Genomic DNA, 16,354 nt, shown 5'->3' with positions numbered 1-16,354 from the left:
TCCATAGACGTGAACAAGAGGAGGAATATCCACAGCTAAACGCATATGTGCTTTTATTGAATTTTCGTAGCAGAAAATGCAATAAAAACACTTTAACCTTATTCACAGTTACATCACTTGACATATTTTTAATACTTTAAGGTTTTAATACTAGAGGTTAGGACCGTCCCAAATAGGGTCACGTCGAAGTGGTAGGATGGCTTTTACGTTTTTTTAAATCAAAATTATGTTAACTAAGTACCCTATGTTATTTTCATTTTCTACTGCTATCTATTTATTTATTTACTGCTGGGTATTTGCTCATTTTGTTTTTATCAATATAAACACATGCAACCCGCACATGAGTTTTTCAATAAAGTTTTATCACAGCTAAATAACATAACATACAAATTAAAAATAAAAAGCACAGCTGAAAAAACACGGCGAAAATCATGCAGAGAATACACGAAAAAACGCAATGAAAAAAAAATGCAAGAAACCTATTTTAGCGAATTGGTTCAGAATTTCTGCAGAAAGTCTGCAGCACCAAAAGCGGAACAAATACTGATCATGGGAACTTATCCTTAAAGTTCTAGTTCAACATCACATCACTTGATATTGATTGTCTATGTCTTGGGAACTCTATTCAAGTTCCAGACCATAAATTTCCTCAGGGAAACTAGCTACATTCCTTTGTAAATGACATACCAGTTAATTATTGGTTATTATGCTACTGACATAGGAAAAAGCCAAATGCAGCTGAAAATTCTAAGTCTGATTAAGTCAAGCCTGAAAAATCTTACTTTTCCATTTAATGTCTTCTGAGGAAGGTATTGGGCATAATCAAAGGTAAAAAGTGGTGAGACCATTTCAGAGTGTCAGTATTTATCAATGTGTTCATTTCTGGAGCCTGAAGATGACTGAAGAATGGAACATCATCGCTTCTAGTCCAGATGGAAATCACCTGGCCTGTACTGAAGTTATGAGGGTTTGGGACACCTTCTTTTATGGTTTATTTTTTTACCATCACTGCCCCTAAAAAAAAATATTTTTCAGCATTAGAACTGGCTATCAGTTGTTGCCAGGGTTTGGTTACAGCCACCCCTTACTATGTGCTGAGCGGTGACTGGAGCAGCAGCGGCCCTACCCCTATGTCTGATAGCCAGAGGCTCCTGGGAGGAATAAAGCTAATTTTCTCCTGGAAGCGAGGTTCTCTGTACAGGTAATGCACGGCTTCAGAATGTTATTAACCTGCAGATTAACCCTATATCTGCAGTTTAATTGAAGAAAATTGCTGAATGGTTTGTGACAACTGTGTTTTATATCATATGATTATGTTTGTAGAGGAGAAAAGTTACCGCATTGAAGCCACAATACAACAACAGTTAGATCCACTCCTGGTTCTCAGGTCCCCATGAAGAAGTTGTACCAAAACCAGAGAAGAGACTAGAATAGATCATATAATCACAAGGATATTCGAAAAGGCAATAAAAAAAATCTATAAGTAAAGTGCAAGACTATGTAAATAGATTCTGAAGGACTAATCACAGATCATGAAACACGAGGATATAACTAATGGAAAGGGTCATTTCAAGCAAACCTTACCCTACTGTCTTCTTGGCTTTCCAGTTCATATATTACTTGCTGTCCTTGAGAACAGTTGGAGTACTGGAAGAGGCTAGAGAATAGTCTCCAGTTGTCTTGAGTATCTGCAAATATTGCATCCTGAAAATTCACTCCATGTGGGAGCAAATTGTAATTCTCATCCATTCTGCAAGACAAAAAATAGAAGTTTTTTAATCATTCTACAAATAAATTATAATCAAAAACACAAAATAGAGGAGTGAAGTGGAAGGGGCCATATTTTTCAGCTTGGCTAGTCTTTAGGACAGGTTTCTAGGTAATGGACTAGAGAAATACTGGCTTTTCTCACAAAATGAATGCTTTAATGTGGTGTAGTCATCGATTTGACAAATTAAGGTTGTCGAGAAAAGGCAAAAAATATTTTGAATCTAATGTAAAGAACAATTTTTCATTAAACTCCCACAACCCTGACAGTAGCAGCCACTGACAGAAAATATGCAAAAAATGCAATTAACTAAAGACATTCATAGCAATAGATGGACAGGTCATAAATAGAACACAATTGTGTGGTGAACATTTCATGCTTACATGTTACACCATAAGTAATTCTTTTTGAGTGCCAATAAGTGGCTAAGCGTACAAAAACAAATAGGAAAAAAAACGTAGACGTCAGCTCCCCTGTTTTCCTGAACACAGACTATGCAAGGTCCAATGCATGGCGTACTTGGAGTACAACAAGGGAAACACAGACATGAGATAATCCAGCATCCAGATCCTTGCTATAATAAAAACATATTTCTTTATTGTAGAGTAGTAAGAAAACCTCAATATACAATACAAAAAATTAAAAACTGAAAATGCGTTTCGGCACATCCTTAGTGATTAAGATTTTCTGAAACGCGTTTGCACTTCTTAACTTTTTTGTCTCATGTACATCGAGGTTTTTTTTTTTTACTACGCTACAATAAAGAAGGATTTTTTTTATTATGGCAAGGATCTGGACCATATGGACACAGGACAGTATCATGTATAGACATAGCAATATTTATTTATTTATTTTACTCACTTACATAGCGCCATTAATTCCATAGCACTTTACAGACATTATCGGCGCTGTCCCTCTTGGGGCTCACAATCTACATTCCCTATCAGTATGCCTTTGGAGTGTGGGAGGAAACTGGAGAACCCAGAGGAAACCCACACAGACACAGGGAGAACATACAAACTTGTTTGGATTTGAACCCAGGACCCCAGCGCTGCAAGGCTGCAGTGCTAACCACTGAGCCACCGTGCTGCCCTTATACTGTATATACTGTACAGGAGGACTATAGTACTCTGCCAAGGAGAAATACCGTAGCGGATTGCTAATCAGACTATAGTTATGAAGGCAACTGGCACTGTAGCTGGCTGGCACTAGTTTAGGTTGTTGGTAGTGTTTCAAAATTATTTATTTTACTACTACCATAAGAGCTTCAGATGCTGTGGGATATTGTATAGAAGGGAAAATGAAGACGATACTTGAGTTTTCTCTGCATTAGTTACCTGGCAATCATGTGATCCGTCACTCGATCACTGGGATTTATGTTATGAAGGCTCTCTGCACTACTGTATAGGTCTCATGCCAGGTGTAAGAGTTAACATGCTGTTAAAGGGGTCATCTAGCCTTATGATATTGATGACTTATCTTTAGGATAGGTCAACAATATCAGATTGGGTTCGGACCCCCATCAATCACTGTTTTCACTTTCGGCGCCATCTGGATGTGAACCTTGAAAGAGATTAGAACAGCACAGTAGTGGCCGTTGCTGAAAATTGTAGCTTAGCTCCTATTGAACTTAATAGAAGCACAGTGGTAATTCTTGGGTTGTTCCTGCTCCATTCACTATTTACATCTGGTCAGAACTGAGGACTGCTGACCACTGGGGATGCTGGGTGTTGTACCCCACTGGTCAGATATTGATGACCTAAGGATAGGTCATCAATACTATAAGGATTGAAAACCCATTCCATAGGGTGGAGCACATTTATTTGTGGATCAATGTGTGTATAGAGCAATTCAGAAGTTTGCAAGGGTTAAACAAGGATAATGGTAACATTTTATGGCAAATTGTGAAATTACTTGGCCATGTGATTTTCACAATTTATGCAATTTTGCACTATTATTAATGCACTGAAACTGGTCCTATTAAATATCAATTATGCTTGGTCTAACAATGAAGATATTATTTATAGTCAATATTTTATCATCTAAGTATTAGGGGGAATAACCACCGTTTAAGATGACGGTTGGTGATTTTAAAATTCCATGGAAGGGGAAGAAGGAGGAGGGTAGAAGCAGACACAGACATTCTACTGCAAGTTCTCTTGAAACGACAGTTACAGTTCTCCATAGAACTATATGAGCACCAACTGTCATCTCCTATCTTAGTAATGGAAAAATCTGTCTTCACTGAATACATATTTTACCTGTAGACTTAGAATTTTGAGAGTGAGTGATCAGTCCAAAAGGAGAGAGAAGCGAAGTTTTCTAATATGATATATTAGAAAGTTTCTTATTTTCATGTGTACTATTGATTTATGGAATAAAAATGAAAACGACGGTTACTCTTTATGGTATTTCCCTTCACAGATTTGCATGAATGAAATCTAGCTGTTCACAACGTAGAACAGAACACACACATACAGTTTTGATGCAGTTTGTGTCCAGCAGGGAGAAGTTTAAGTCCCGCCTTTGTATTTCCTATAAGTTTGGAATCCACTTCTAGCTTTAGATCTAGAAAACTCGAAAAGTGTGCCAAAAACAAGCATAAAGGTATGTGCACATGACCCACGTGAAAAGCGCCGCAAAGCCCCCGCGAAAAAAAAATAACAATGCACAGCAATGTAAAAATGACATTGCTGTGCACATGTTTAGTCCTTTGCTACTTCTCTTAACCATTTCAGGGTTCAGGAACAGTGAATCAGTTAAATGAAGTAGAATGTTCATACTTCTTGTGACTTCCGCTAGTTATAGTGTAAATTATAAAAGGAAAGAAACTCGTGGCAGAGCTTCCGCAAAAACAACAGCAAAGCAGCTTCAGGAAAAAGACCATCTTAGGAGTGGTTCACACATTGCATTTTTGCAGGTTTTTTTTGTGACCATTTTTTCTAGGGAAAATGTAGCGTTTTATAGTACCAGCAAAGCGGGTGACATTTTTGAAATGTCATGCACACGCTGCTTATTTTTTACTTACAGATTTGAACCTTCAAAGCGTTTTTACAACTTTGCATCATGTCACTTCTTTCTGTGTTTCTTCCTCATTTTTTACCCATTGAAATGAAAGGGAAAAAGCATGTAAAAACGCATCAATTACTATATGCAAAAATGCGGCAAAAACACGACAATAACGCGCATATTTTACGCAGTGTTTTTCCTGCCAACACTCTGGTTTTTGCAGCTGAACTATCTGCTGCAAATACTGAATGTGACCCTTAAAGACATCTTGTGAACATACCCTAAGGCCAGCGTCAGACGGATCTATAAGAGACATCTCTGATGAATTGCTGGAAGCCAAAATGTTGCATCTGTTCTACAGGAGCAAAAAAAGCACCAATGATATTCCCAACAGAAAGTTGTCTTATAATGATAAAAAAAAACTGCGGTACATGAAGTGCAGACATCCCATGAAGCCGGTATATTATACAGGGGTATTAATGCGAAAAAGTTTTACAGCCAACAAAATGACTGCTAGTATCTGAGTTTTCCATATGCACAAATCTCATTATTTTTAGCCTTCACTGTACAATCTGACAATTGTACCTATCAGATACTCGCAGGCGAGACACTGAACTTTCTGAGACCAGCACAGTGATCAGGAGCAACCAACAATATGTGTCCTGTACTGGTTATATACGTGACAGTGAAACTCATTCTATCTTTTCTCTCTGTCAATAGCTTTATTCCACTGATGATTTATTCCACTGATGATTTATTCCACTGCTGATGAAATGCTCTGGTTTGACATAAAACAATTTTTCACATATCATCTGACATTCAACAAATGTAACTGCTACAATAATTTGGATTGTGCTTTTCTCACAATTAACTCAAAGCATTTCCGTGTATATAAGAGGAATGATGAGATACAATAATAGGAAATTATATGATCTGAATCTGACCCATTAACAATTATTAACACTTTTAAGTGCAGTAAATGTTGCTACGATGTTAATATTTTTCCCTATCGGAATATTTCTTTGTGTCATCTGTGACATGGTCCAGTAATGAACTAGTGTAATGACCCTAACATTGGTTTACCACCACTGAGTAGTCATCAACCACAACTCTCCTAGACAATCAAAGTTACTGTATGATCCCTCCATGTCAGTGCACTCACCTGAGGAAGAAGAAGAAGGAGTGCCCTTCCACCACAGTATATGAGTGACAGTCAAAGTATCCCAGACCAGTGATGTTCAGCCTGGATCCTGCAGGGACCTCCAGCATGCTGCCCCAAGCCTGGTCACACAGCAGCTCTATCTCTGCTGAATAGAAGAAGGTGCTGTCCCCTGCCTCATACTGCCAGGGCAAGTAGTTGTAGATGGTGCTGAATATGCTGCTATGGGTCTCCTCATGGACTGCCAGCACCTTGGCATAGACGATGATCTGTGCCAGCTCTGCTCTGCACCCCTCACTCAGGTGTCTCCACTCAGAGGACAGCTGACAGCCCAGAGCACTGCTCCATACAACCAGGGCAGTGACCACCAAGCGAAGCATCATGAATGATCCAAGTAGACTGCAGTCTGGGGAATGGCTGCAAGTTTACAGACAGCTGTCATCTCCCATTGTGCTGGGCTCTGCTCATCCCTCCTGTGGGTATAGTACTGTGCCACCCTCCTGCTCAGACACATGCAGTAATAGGACTGGCTCCCACGCCCCCTGTCTTGTAATGCAGGCAGTACACACTCCAGAAGGAGGAACTCAGCTTTAGGATTTCCAACATGAAATAGTTTACATGTGGCTGAGTCCTGATCATTATTTGTCATGTTCCTAAAAAATATGCTCAGAACTTTGAAACAGATCTGCCAGTTAATCATTTGTTTGTTCTTTCTATCTATATGGCAGAAAAAGCACTAACAAAGTGATGAAAAGAAAGGTCCTATCAATATGTATGGGAAACAACTTGCTGTTAAAATGCTTCAGGCTTTCAAAGACACCAAGAGTTTAAAAGAAGTAACATACTTCTCTGGAGTTTTCCACAAGAAATACATTACAAGTAAATGAAGTGCAGGAGATGGAAAGGCTAAAAAGACACCCTGAAGAAGCTCCGGTGTCTTTTTGAGTGTTTTGTCAGCATTTTTTCTTCATTGTTTAACAGTTAAAAAAAAAGTCTGGAAAATTACATTAAAAAGACACCAAAATGATACTGAAAAAAATGCTAAAAAAAACGCTGGCAGAAAAAAAACATTAAAAAGAGCATTCAGGAAATGAATAAAAAACACAAAAAAGTAGCTCCAGGATTACAAAACTACATAAAAAGGGAACGATACCAGAACTGTCTTCTTCTGGAAAAAAACAGGCACTATGCATCACCAGAAAAACAATGCAGTGTGAACATACCCATAGGGTCATGTTCCCACATATAAATGCAGCAGCTTTTTGCTACGTTTTACAGTACCAGCATTGTGTATGACTTCTGGATCAATCTTATCCACACGCTGCATAAAATATCTGCTGTGCAATTTTAAAAGAACTGCAGACTTGAAATAAGAATCATGGATGCCAGTGTGAATTTTACCCTTGTGAAAAGCCCAGCTCACAGGCAGCGTTTTTGAAACATTCTGTTGTGGTGAGGCTTGTAGCGGAAATGCTCATCTAAACATATTCTAAAAGATCATTCAGGCGTCCATGGATTTCAGTCCGATATCGAACCGCAATGCACGGACCGGCCGCGGATCTGCCGACCCGAGCGTGACAGCCTCATAGAAATATATGAAGCTGTCACTCACAGGTCGGGAGAGCCACGGCCAGTCCGTGCATTAGCGGTCTGTGATCGGACCGATTGGCATAGATGTCTGAATGAGCCCTTACATTTCTGCACCAAAATAATCTTGTGGTTTACTTGGTGATACGTAGAGATAAGTGACATTTTTGCCTAATTTGCATTTCATTAATTTGCCTGATTTATCACTCATAAGGCCACATTGGCAAATGATTTATTTGCCAGTGCATCCTAATTATTAAATAGCCTCTGTCAACAGTTAGTGAGCACCAACACTGACCCTCCAAAACCTATGACCTCCCTTTAGTCTGTAACGTGACGTGGGGCGGTAACTGTGAGCGAGCTACTCATCTCTTAAGCCCCGGCACGTTACTTGAAGGTGGGGGTTCTGGCTGGGTGTATGTACTGTGGGGGCGCTACGCCCATCCAGGCCACATGTTACCAATGACTTGTGTTGGCAAGGATCAGATGTTGAACAGTTCAATGAGGGAGACCACCAGTCCAAAATAAAATTTTTACTGAATGATAACTTGGTGGGGATTATGTACAGTAGATAGCAGGTACACAGCTTGATAAACATTTCCTTCACAATACAGAGCATTTTCACACACACCCAGTTCCTTTCTCTTGACTCACTTGGTCTCTATCTTCACCGTTTCACCTTCCTTCACCACAACCCAGCCCAGTACTACAGTCCAGTTAGTGAGAGTCCTATTGTCACCCCGCGTCTTATTTCCCTTCAAGGGAACTAGTTTGCCAATATGGCTGGTACTTAGATTTTCTGCTACTAACGCTTTGGAACTACCACCCGGAGCACTCTCTTTGTCAGACCTGGCGCCGCTGTTCTTGTCAGTCTACTCCGCAATCAGGCAGTGTAGGGAGAGGTGCTGCTGAGCTAGGGAGAGATTTGGTTGTGTATTAGGTAGTGTAGGGAGAAAACAAGTACATTACACATATCCATCTCAACAAACAGTCCTTCTGAGGACTAATCCATCTGCAGAGATATCAGGCAGGCAGTGTATATAGGCAGGCAGGCAGTGTATATAGCAGACTGCAGTGCATATAGCACAAGAGCCTCCATTCCAGTTCTGCCTTCTGCTGCTGTTAGATATTTCCAGACAAAGGACCAGGTCTCAGGGGACAGGAATAATTTTTTTGGGAGCTTAATCCTCATTATTTGCTTAAAAAGTAGTCCAGAGAACACTGTTTTTCTGCGCCATTTGCTTGTTGGCACTGTAGAATACAGCCAGGTCGTTCCCATATTACAGCGCTAAAAATCCAGCTATTTAAAACTGTGGTTTGTCCGTCACACGGATCACAAACAATTGTGCTGAAAATACTGCTATTTTTGGCCTCCATTCAAATTTTTTTTCAGCGTGCCAGCAAAGTTTTTGGCACCGGTTTGCTGTTCAAAATAGTTACCTATAGGCCAGGTATTTAAAACTGTGCTTTGTCCGTCACACGGATCACATATACGTTTTCTAAAAATTCTTCCATTTCTGGCCTCCATTCTAATTTTTTTTCAGTGTGTCAGCAAGTTTTCGACACCGGTTTGCTGTTCAAAATAGTTACCTACAGGCCAGGTATTTAAAACTGTGGTTTACCCATCACACGGATTACATATAACTTCGCTCCAAATTTAGCCATTTGTATTGAGCGTGGAAGATATTGTCCTCCATTTAAAATGAGCAAGGCACGTGGCAAGGGATGGGGAACTGGACGTGATGGTGATGGTGCATGCAGAGGCCAAGGCAGTGGGCAAGCTGAAATTGTAGCACAACAAACACCCACATCTTCTCGCCCAACCTTCCTGTCCCAATTCCTAGGGGACCGCAGCACACCACTATTGAACCCAGAGAAGTGTCAAAAGGTTGTTGGTTGGACAGCGGATAATGCTTCCAGTCACTTAGCCACCACCACCACCCTGTCTTCCACATGGTCAAGTCTCAGTAGCCGTGAGTCTGGACCGCATATTCCTCACCCTGATACTTCTTCCTCCCACTATGCCGAGTGCCCGGAGACAACTGATCCCACAATTGGACACTCTGAAGAGCTGTTCACTTTTCCATTTATAGATTTGGGCCTCTCGCCCCGTCCACTTGAAGTGGGGCAAGAGGAGATCGCATGTAGCGATGCCCAAATATTTGAGCAGCCATGATCACACAAAGGCGATGGTATGAAAGTGTCACAAGAGGTGGATGATGATGAGATACAATTGCCAGAAAGTCAGGAGGAGGACCAGGGTGCGGAAGTGGAAGACGAGGTGGTGGATGATAAAGTAACTGACCCAACCTGGCAGGAGGACATGCAGAGCGAGGACAGCAGCACACAGGGGGAGGGAGGCAGAGCACCCCAACAGGCAGGAAGAAGCAGTGTGGTGGTTGCAGACAGAAGGCAGGCAACCGTTCCCCAAAACACCAACACGAAGGAAGTTGCCAGTACAACTGTTAAGGTACCGTCACACTTAGCGACACTGCAGCGATCCCAACAACGATACGACCGGGCAGGGATCGTTGCTGCATCGCTGTGTGGTCGCTGGTGAGATGTCAAACAGTCAGATCTTCCCAACGACGCAGCAACGATACGGCGACCCGTAGCGACCTGTATAACATTGCAACGCAAATGCGCACCCATGTGTCTCAGTTCTGAGTCGCCAACGAGGTTGTTGGTAAGGTGTCAAACACACCGATGCATGCTACCAAGCGGGACCTCAACGATCAAAAAATGGTCCAGGCAATTTCGACACAACCAGCGATCTGACAGCAGGGGCCTGGTCGCTGCTACGAGTCAAACGTAGCGAGATTGCTGCTGAGGTCGCTGTTGCGTCACAAAAGTACGCCCTCAACAACGCAGTTACCGGGAAAGTCCACCTAACTACTGACACATGGACAAGTGCTTGTGGGCAGGGACGGTACATCTCGCTGACAGCACACTAGGTTAACATAGTGGAAGCTGGGACCCAGTCGGACCTTGGGACGGAACACGTCCTCCTGACGGGCCATAGGTCAATCAGGGTTGCCCCCACAATCTACAGCTCCTGCACCTCATCCTCCTCAGCCACCTCCTCCTCTTCAGCCTTCATCTCCGAAATGACCAAGTCAGTCACAAGCTGAAAGCACTGCAGCACTGCCTCGGCCAAGCGGCAACAGGCTGTGCTGAAGCTAATATGCTTAAGTGACAAACCGCACAATGCTGAAGAGTTGTGGATCTGTGGCTGACACCGCTGAACCTACAGCCAGGCATAGTCATTGGTGACAATGGCCGGAACCTGGTGGCGGCTCTGAGGCGAGCTCACACATGTACCATGCTTGGCCCATGTGCTTAATCTCATGGTTCAGCGGTTTCTCAAATCCTACCCGGATCTGCTTGTTAAAGTACGCCGCCTGTGTGCCCATTTTAGAAAGTCACCTACAGCTTCCGCCGCCCTTGCCGTGTTTCAGCAGCGTTTTCAGCTTCTGGCTCACAGACTTGTGTGTGATGTCCCCACGCTTTGGAACTCTACACTGCAGATGTTGGGAAGGATTTGTGAGCAGAAGAGGGCAGTTGTTGAGTACCAGCATCAACAAGGCCGTCGGTATTCAGTTCAGACTCCAAACATTAGACCTCAGGAGTGGACATGGATGTCAGACATATGTACCATCCTCCAAAACTTTGAGGACTCCACCAAGATGGTGAGCGCCATAATTAGCGTCACCATCCCGCCTCTCTGTCTTCTGAAATGCTCTCTGCTCACAATCAAAGAGAATGCATTGCAGGTGGAGCACGATGAGATGGAGCAAGGAACCATACAGGATGATTACACACAGCCCAGCCTCATATCATCCCACCGTCGATTGGGTGACAATGAGGAAGAGGAGGAGAAGAAAGAACAGGAGCCAGTTTCATTCGCTATAGATGGGACTACCTGCACAGCTGTCATACCGTCTATTCAGCGTGGATGGCCAGAGGACTGAGAGGAGGAGGAGGATAGCATGGTCAGTCATCCTCTTGGTGAGGACACGGAAGTCTTGCCTATTAACAGTCTGGCACGCATGGCTGAGTTTATGTTACACTGCCTTTCCCATGACCCTTGCGTTCTCAAAATTTTGGGTGACAGTCATTACTGGTTGGTGACACTTCTAGACCCAGGCTACATGGATAATTTTATATCTCTTATTCCTGAGGCGGACAGGTCTACAAAAATGGGGCTTTACCAGAAGGCCCTTGTTGCGGAACTATTAAAAAAATTCCCATCTGAAAACGCTGGCGGCAGGTCACAGTTCGTTGGACAACCAAGGAATACAGGCGAGAGAGACACAACTTCAATCCAAAAGAGGCAGGGGAACACTGTCAAAGCTCTGGGAGAATTTTCTCAGCCCCTCCCATTGCACAAGCCCTGAGGCGCAGGGTACTCTCACAAGGAGTGCAAAGTTTGGGAAGATGTTGAGGGAGTATCTTGCCGACCGTACCAATGTCCTCCGTGATTCCTCTGTGCCTTATAATTATTGGGTATCCAAGCTGAATACGTGGAATGAACTGGCTCTCTATGCCTTGGAGGTCCTAGCCTGCCCTGCTGCCAGCGTTTTATCAGAGTGGGTTTTTATGTGCCGCTGGTGGAATTATAACTGATAAGCGCATCCGCCTGTCAACTGAAAATGCTGACAGGCTGACTCTTATAAAAATGAACAAGAGCTGGATTGGGCCAGACTTCTCAACACCACCGAATGATAGCAGCATAATATAAACTCAAATCCAGTGTCTTTTTTTGGGAGGTGTATTCCCATACACCTCTTCACACTCACACATGGGTATACGCTTCCTGATTTTGGCTATTTGCTCTTGTCCTCTTCCTTCTCCTCATCCTCATTTTCCACCACGATATCACCAGGGTGACCGTGCTCCGTGATGCAACACCCACATAATTTTTTTAAAGGGTGTTTATGATGCCGGTAAAAAAAAAATTGATACAGTATGTTCATGTATACCCCCCAGGAGTAAATGTTTGTCAGCCCATACACTTAGTGCATGGGCATTACAAGCTCCTTTCTAATGGGAATTTTTTTTTAGGAGGCCCTCCTCTACGTCTCTTCCAAGGGGCATTGGAGTGCCTCCAAATTTTTGGCAACCCTTGCATTCACTGCATAGGCAAACACGATGGGAGACCCACTTTCTAATAATGGGAACATTGTTTTCAGGAGGCCCTCCTCTAAGTCTCTTCAAAGGGGTATTGGGGTGCGTCCAAATTTTCAAAGTGGTATTGGGGTGCGTCCAAATTTTGGGTAGCCCTGCCACTCACTGCATACACAATAACAGTATAGGAGACACCCTCTTTAGTAATGGGAACAATAAAACATAGCCGGCTGATGGCTCCCTAAGAATAGTGAGTGCCGACTGCTGGCCCTTTAAGAATAGTAAAGGCCGCCTGATGGCCCTATAAAAATAGGCTTTGTGACTTTCAGAGTCACTCCTTCATAAATGAAACACTATGTGTCTGATGATATCTCACACACAACATGGCCAGATAAGGTTGTAAAATGTTAAAATGACATTTCCTGGTGAATGCATTTGTCACGGTTGAAAGCAATGCAAAAGTGAAAAAACGTATCAAAAACACTACTTGTGAACATAGCCCAAGGTGTGGAGGAGCAGTTTTGTTTTTGGTTATTTATTTTGCTTTATATACAAGTCATTACCCTGGAAAGGATGTTCCTTAACATATTTCCCAGGAAAATCCATTTTGGTTTCGTTTTTGTATGTTTTATTGTGGGTCCTTAAAAGTGGCGTAATACCTCTGACAACATTGTTGACAGAAGTGACCTGGGAGTCAGAAATGCTTCCAGGGCTCTTCCCCATGCTGTCCCCATGTCATTTGAGCACTGTTCCCATCGATTTGGGCAATTTTTAGGCCTTCTGCAAACCGCCAGGGGCAGCCGCCTGAAAAATGCTCGAGTTGCCCATAGACTTACAGTACAGACCAAAAGTTTGGACACACCTTCTCATTTAAAGATTTTTCTGTATTTTCATGATTATGAAAATAGTACATTCACACTGAAGGCATCAAAACTATGAATTAACACATGTGGAATTATATACTTAACAAAAAAGTATGAAACAACTGAAAATATGTCTTATATTCTAGGTTCTTCAAAGTAGCCACCTTTTGCTTTGATGACTGCTTTGCACACTCTTGCATTCTTTTGATGAGCTTCAAGAGGTAGTCACCGGAAATGGTTTTCACTTCACAGGTGTGCCCTGTCAGGTTTAATAAGTGGGATTTCTTGCCTTATAAATGGGCTTGGGACCATCAGTTGTGTTGTGCAGAAGTCTGGTGCATACACAGCTGATAGTCCTACTGAATAGACTGTTAGAATTTGTATTATGGCAAGAAAAAGGCAGCTAAGTAAAGAAAAACGAGTGGCCATCATTACTTTAAGAAATGAAGGTCAGTGCGAAAAATTGGGAAAACTTTGAAAGTGTCCCCAAGTGCAGTTGCAAAAACCATCAAGTGCTACAAAGAAACTGGCTCACATGAGGACCGCCCCAAGAAAGGAAGACCAAGAGTCACCTCTGCTTCTGAGGATAAGTTTATCCGAGTCGCGAGCCTCAGAAATCGCAGGTTAACAGCAGCTCAGATTAGAGACCAGGTCAACGCCACACAAAGTTCTAGCAGCAGACACATCTCTTCAACAACTGTTAAGAGGAGACTTTGTGCAGCAGACCTTCATGGTAAAATAGCTGCTAGGAAATCACTGCTAAGGACAGGCAACAAGGAGAAGAGACTTGTTTGGGCTAAAGAACACAAGGAATGGACATTAGACCAGTGAAAATCTGTGCTTTGGTCTGATGAGTCCAAATTTGAGATCTTTGGTTCCAACCACCGTGTCTTTGTGTGACGCAGAAAAGGTGAACGGATGGACTCTACATGCCTGGTTCCCACCGTGAAGCATGGAGGAGGAGGTGTGATGGTGTGGGGGTGCTTTGCTGGTGACATTGTTGGGAATTTATTCAAAATTGAAGGCATACTGAACCAGCATGGCTACCACAGCATCTTGCAGCGCCATGCTATTCCATCTGGTTTGTGTTTAGTTGGACCATCATTTATTTTTCAACAGGACAATGACCCCAAACACACCTCCAGGCTGTGTAAGGGCTATTTGACCAAGATGGAGAGTGATGGGGTGCTACGCCAGATGACCTGGCCTCCACAGTCACCAGACCTGAACCCAATCGAGATTGTTTGGGGTGAGCTGGACCGCAGAGTGAAGGCAAAAGGGTCATCAAGTGCTAAGCATCTCTGGGAACTCCTTCAAGATTGTTGGAAGACCATTTCCGGTGACTACCTCTTGAAGCTCATCAAGAGAATGCCAAGAGTGTGCAAAGCAGTCATCAAAGCAAAAGGTGGCTACTTTGAAGAACCTCGAATATAAGATATATTTTCAGTTGTTTCACACTTTTTTGTTAAGTGTATAATTCCACATGTGTTAATTCATAGTTTTGATGACTTCAGTGTGAATGTACAATTTTCATAGTCATGAAAATACAGAAAAATCTTTAAATGAGAAGGTGTGCCCAAACTTTTGGTCTGTACTGTACATTGGGCTCGTTGCTCAGGTCGAGCACCCGAGTATTCCAATGTGCTCGACCCGAGCATCGAGCACCCGAGCATTTTAGTGCTCGCCCATCATTAATCCCTTGCTGTTTTTGTAAGTTTGTCCGCTGACAAAGACATGAACAGTCTGTAATTTTAAGGGTAGGTTAATTTTAACATTGAGAGATAGAATATCCCCCCAAAAAATCAAGAAAATCACATTGTATAAATTAGATACATTTATTTGCATTTTGCAGTGAGAAGTAAGTATTTGATTCCTCTGGCAAACAACACTTAATACTTGGTGGCAAAACCTTTGTTGGCAAGCACAGCAGTCAGACGTTTTGTGTAGTTGATGATGAGTGTTGCGCACATGTGAGGGAGAATTTTGGTCCACTCCTCTTTGCAGATCATCTCTAAATCATTAAGAATTTGAGGCTGCCGCTTGGTAACGCGGAGCTTCAACTCCCTCCATAAGTTTTCTATGGGATTAAGATCTGGAGACTGGCTAGGCCATTCCATGACCTTAATGTGCTTCTTTTCGAGCCACTCCTTTGTTGCCTTGGCAGTATGTTTTGGGTCATTGTCTTGCTGGAAGACCCAGCCATGACCCATTTTTAATGTCCTGGCGGAGGGAAGGAGGCTGTCACTCAGGATTTTACGGTACATGGCTTCATCCATTCTCCCATTGATGCGGTGAAGTAGTCCTGTGCCCTTAGCAGAGAAACACCCCCAAAATATAATGTTTCCATCTTCATGCTTGACAGTGGGAACGGTGTTCTTTGGGTCATAGGCAGCATTTCTCTTCCTCTCAACACGGCGAGGTGAGTTAATGCCAAAGAGCTCAATTTTTGTCTCATCTGACCACAGCACCTTCTCCCAATAACTCACAGAATCATCCAGGTGTTCATTGGCAAACTTCAGACGGGCCTGCACATGTGCCTTCTTGAGCAGGGGGATCTTGCGAGCACTAAATGATTTTAAACCTTTAAGGCATAATGTATTACCAATGGTTTTCATGGTGACTGTGGTCCCAGCTACCTTGAGATCATTAACAAGTTCCCCACCGTGTAGTTTTAGGCTGATCTCTCACCTTCCTCATGATCAAGGATACAAAGAAACTGGCTCACATGAGGACCGCCCCAGGAAAGGAAGACCAAGAGTCACCTCTGCTTCTGAGGATAAGTTTATCTGAGTCGCCAGCCTCAGAAATCGCAGGTTAACAGCAGCTCAGATTAGAGACCAG

The 16,354-nt window shown here is 42.8% G+C and overlaps 1 protein-coding gene across 1 annotated transcript in view; it reads right to left on the bottom strand.

The window, feature by feature from the left end:
• Positions 1-6,460, bottom strand: part of CCDC3 (coiled-coil domain containing 3) — a 111,733-nt gene extending 105,273 nt beyond the window's left edge. The window contains exons 1-2 of the mRNA XM_073650734.1: positions 5,940-6,460; positions 1,585-1,750 (exon numbers count right to left, since the gene is read on the bottom strand). Of these exons, the coding sequence (XP_073506835.1) occupies positions 1,585-1,750; positions 5,940-6,319 (546 nt within the window). The 5' untranslated portion in view covers positions 6,320-6,460. The remainder of the gene's footprint in view (positions 1-1,584; positions 1,751-5,939) is intronic.
• Between the last annotated feature and the right edge of the window lie 9,894 nt (positions 6,461-16,354).

The sequence above is a fragment of the Phyllobates terribilis genome, unplaced genomic scaffold (genome assembly GCF_046119375.1).
Source record: "Phyllobates terribilis strain yellow unplaced genomic scaffold, ASM4611937v1 Scaffold_11__3_contigs__length_659146591, whole genome shotgun sequence".
In the NCBI taxonomy this organism is placed as follows: domain Eukaryota; kingdom Metazoa; phylum Chordata; class Amphibia; order Anura; family Dendrobatidae; genus Phyllobates; species Phyllobates terribilis.
This window is presented reverse-complemented; position numbering and strand designations above follow the sequence as displayed.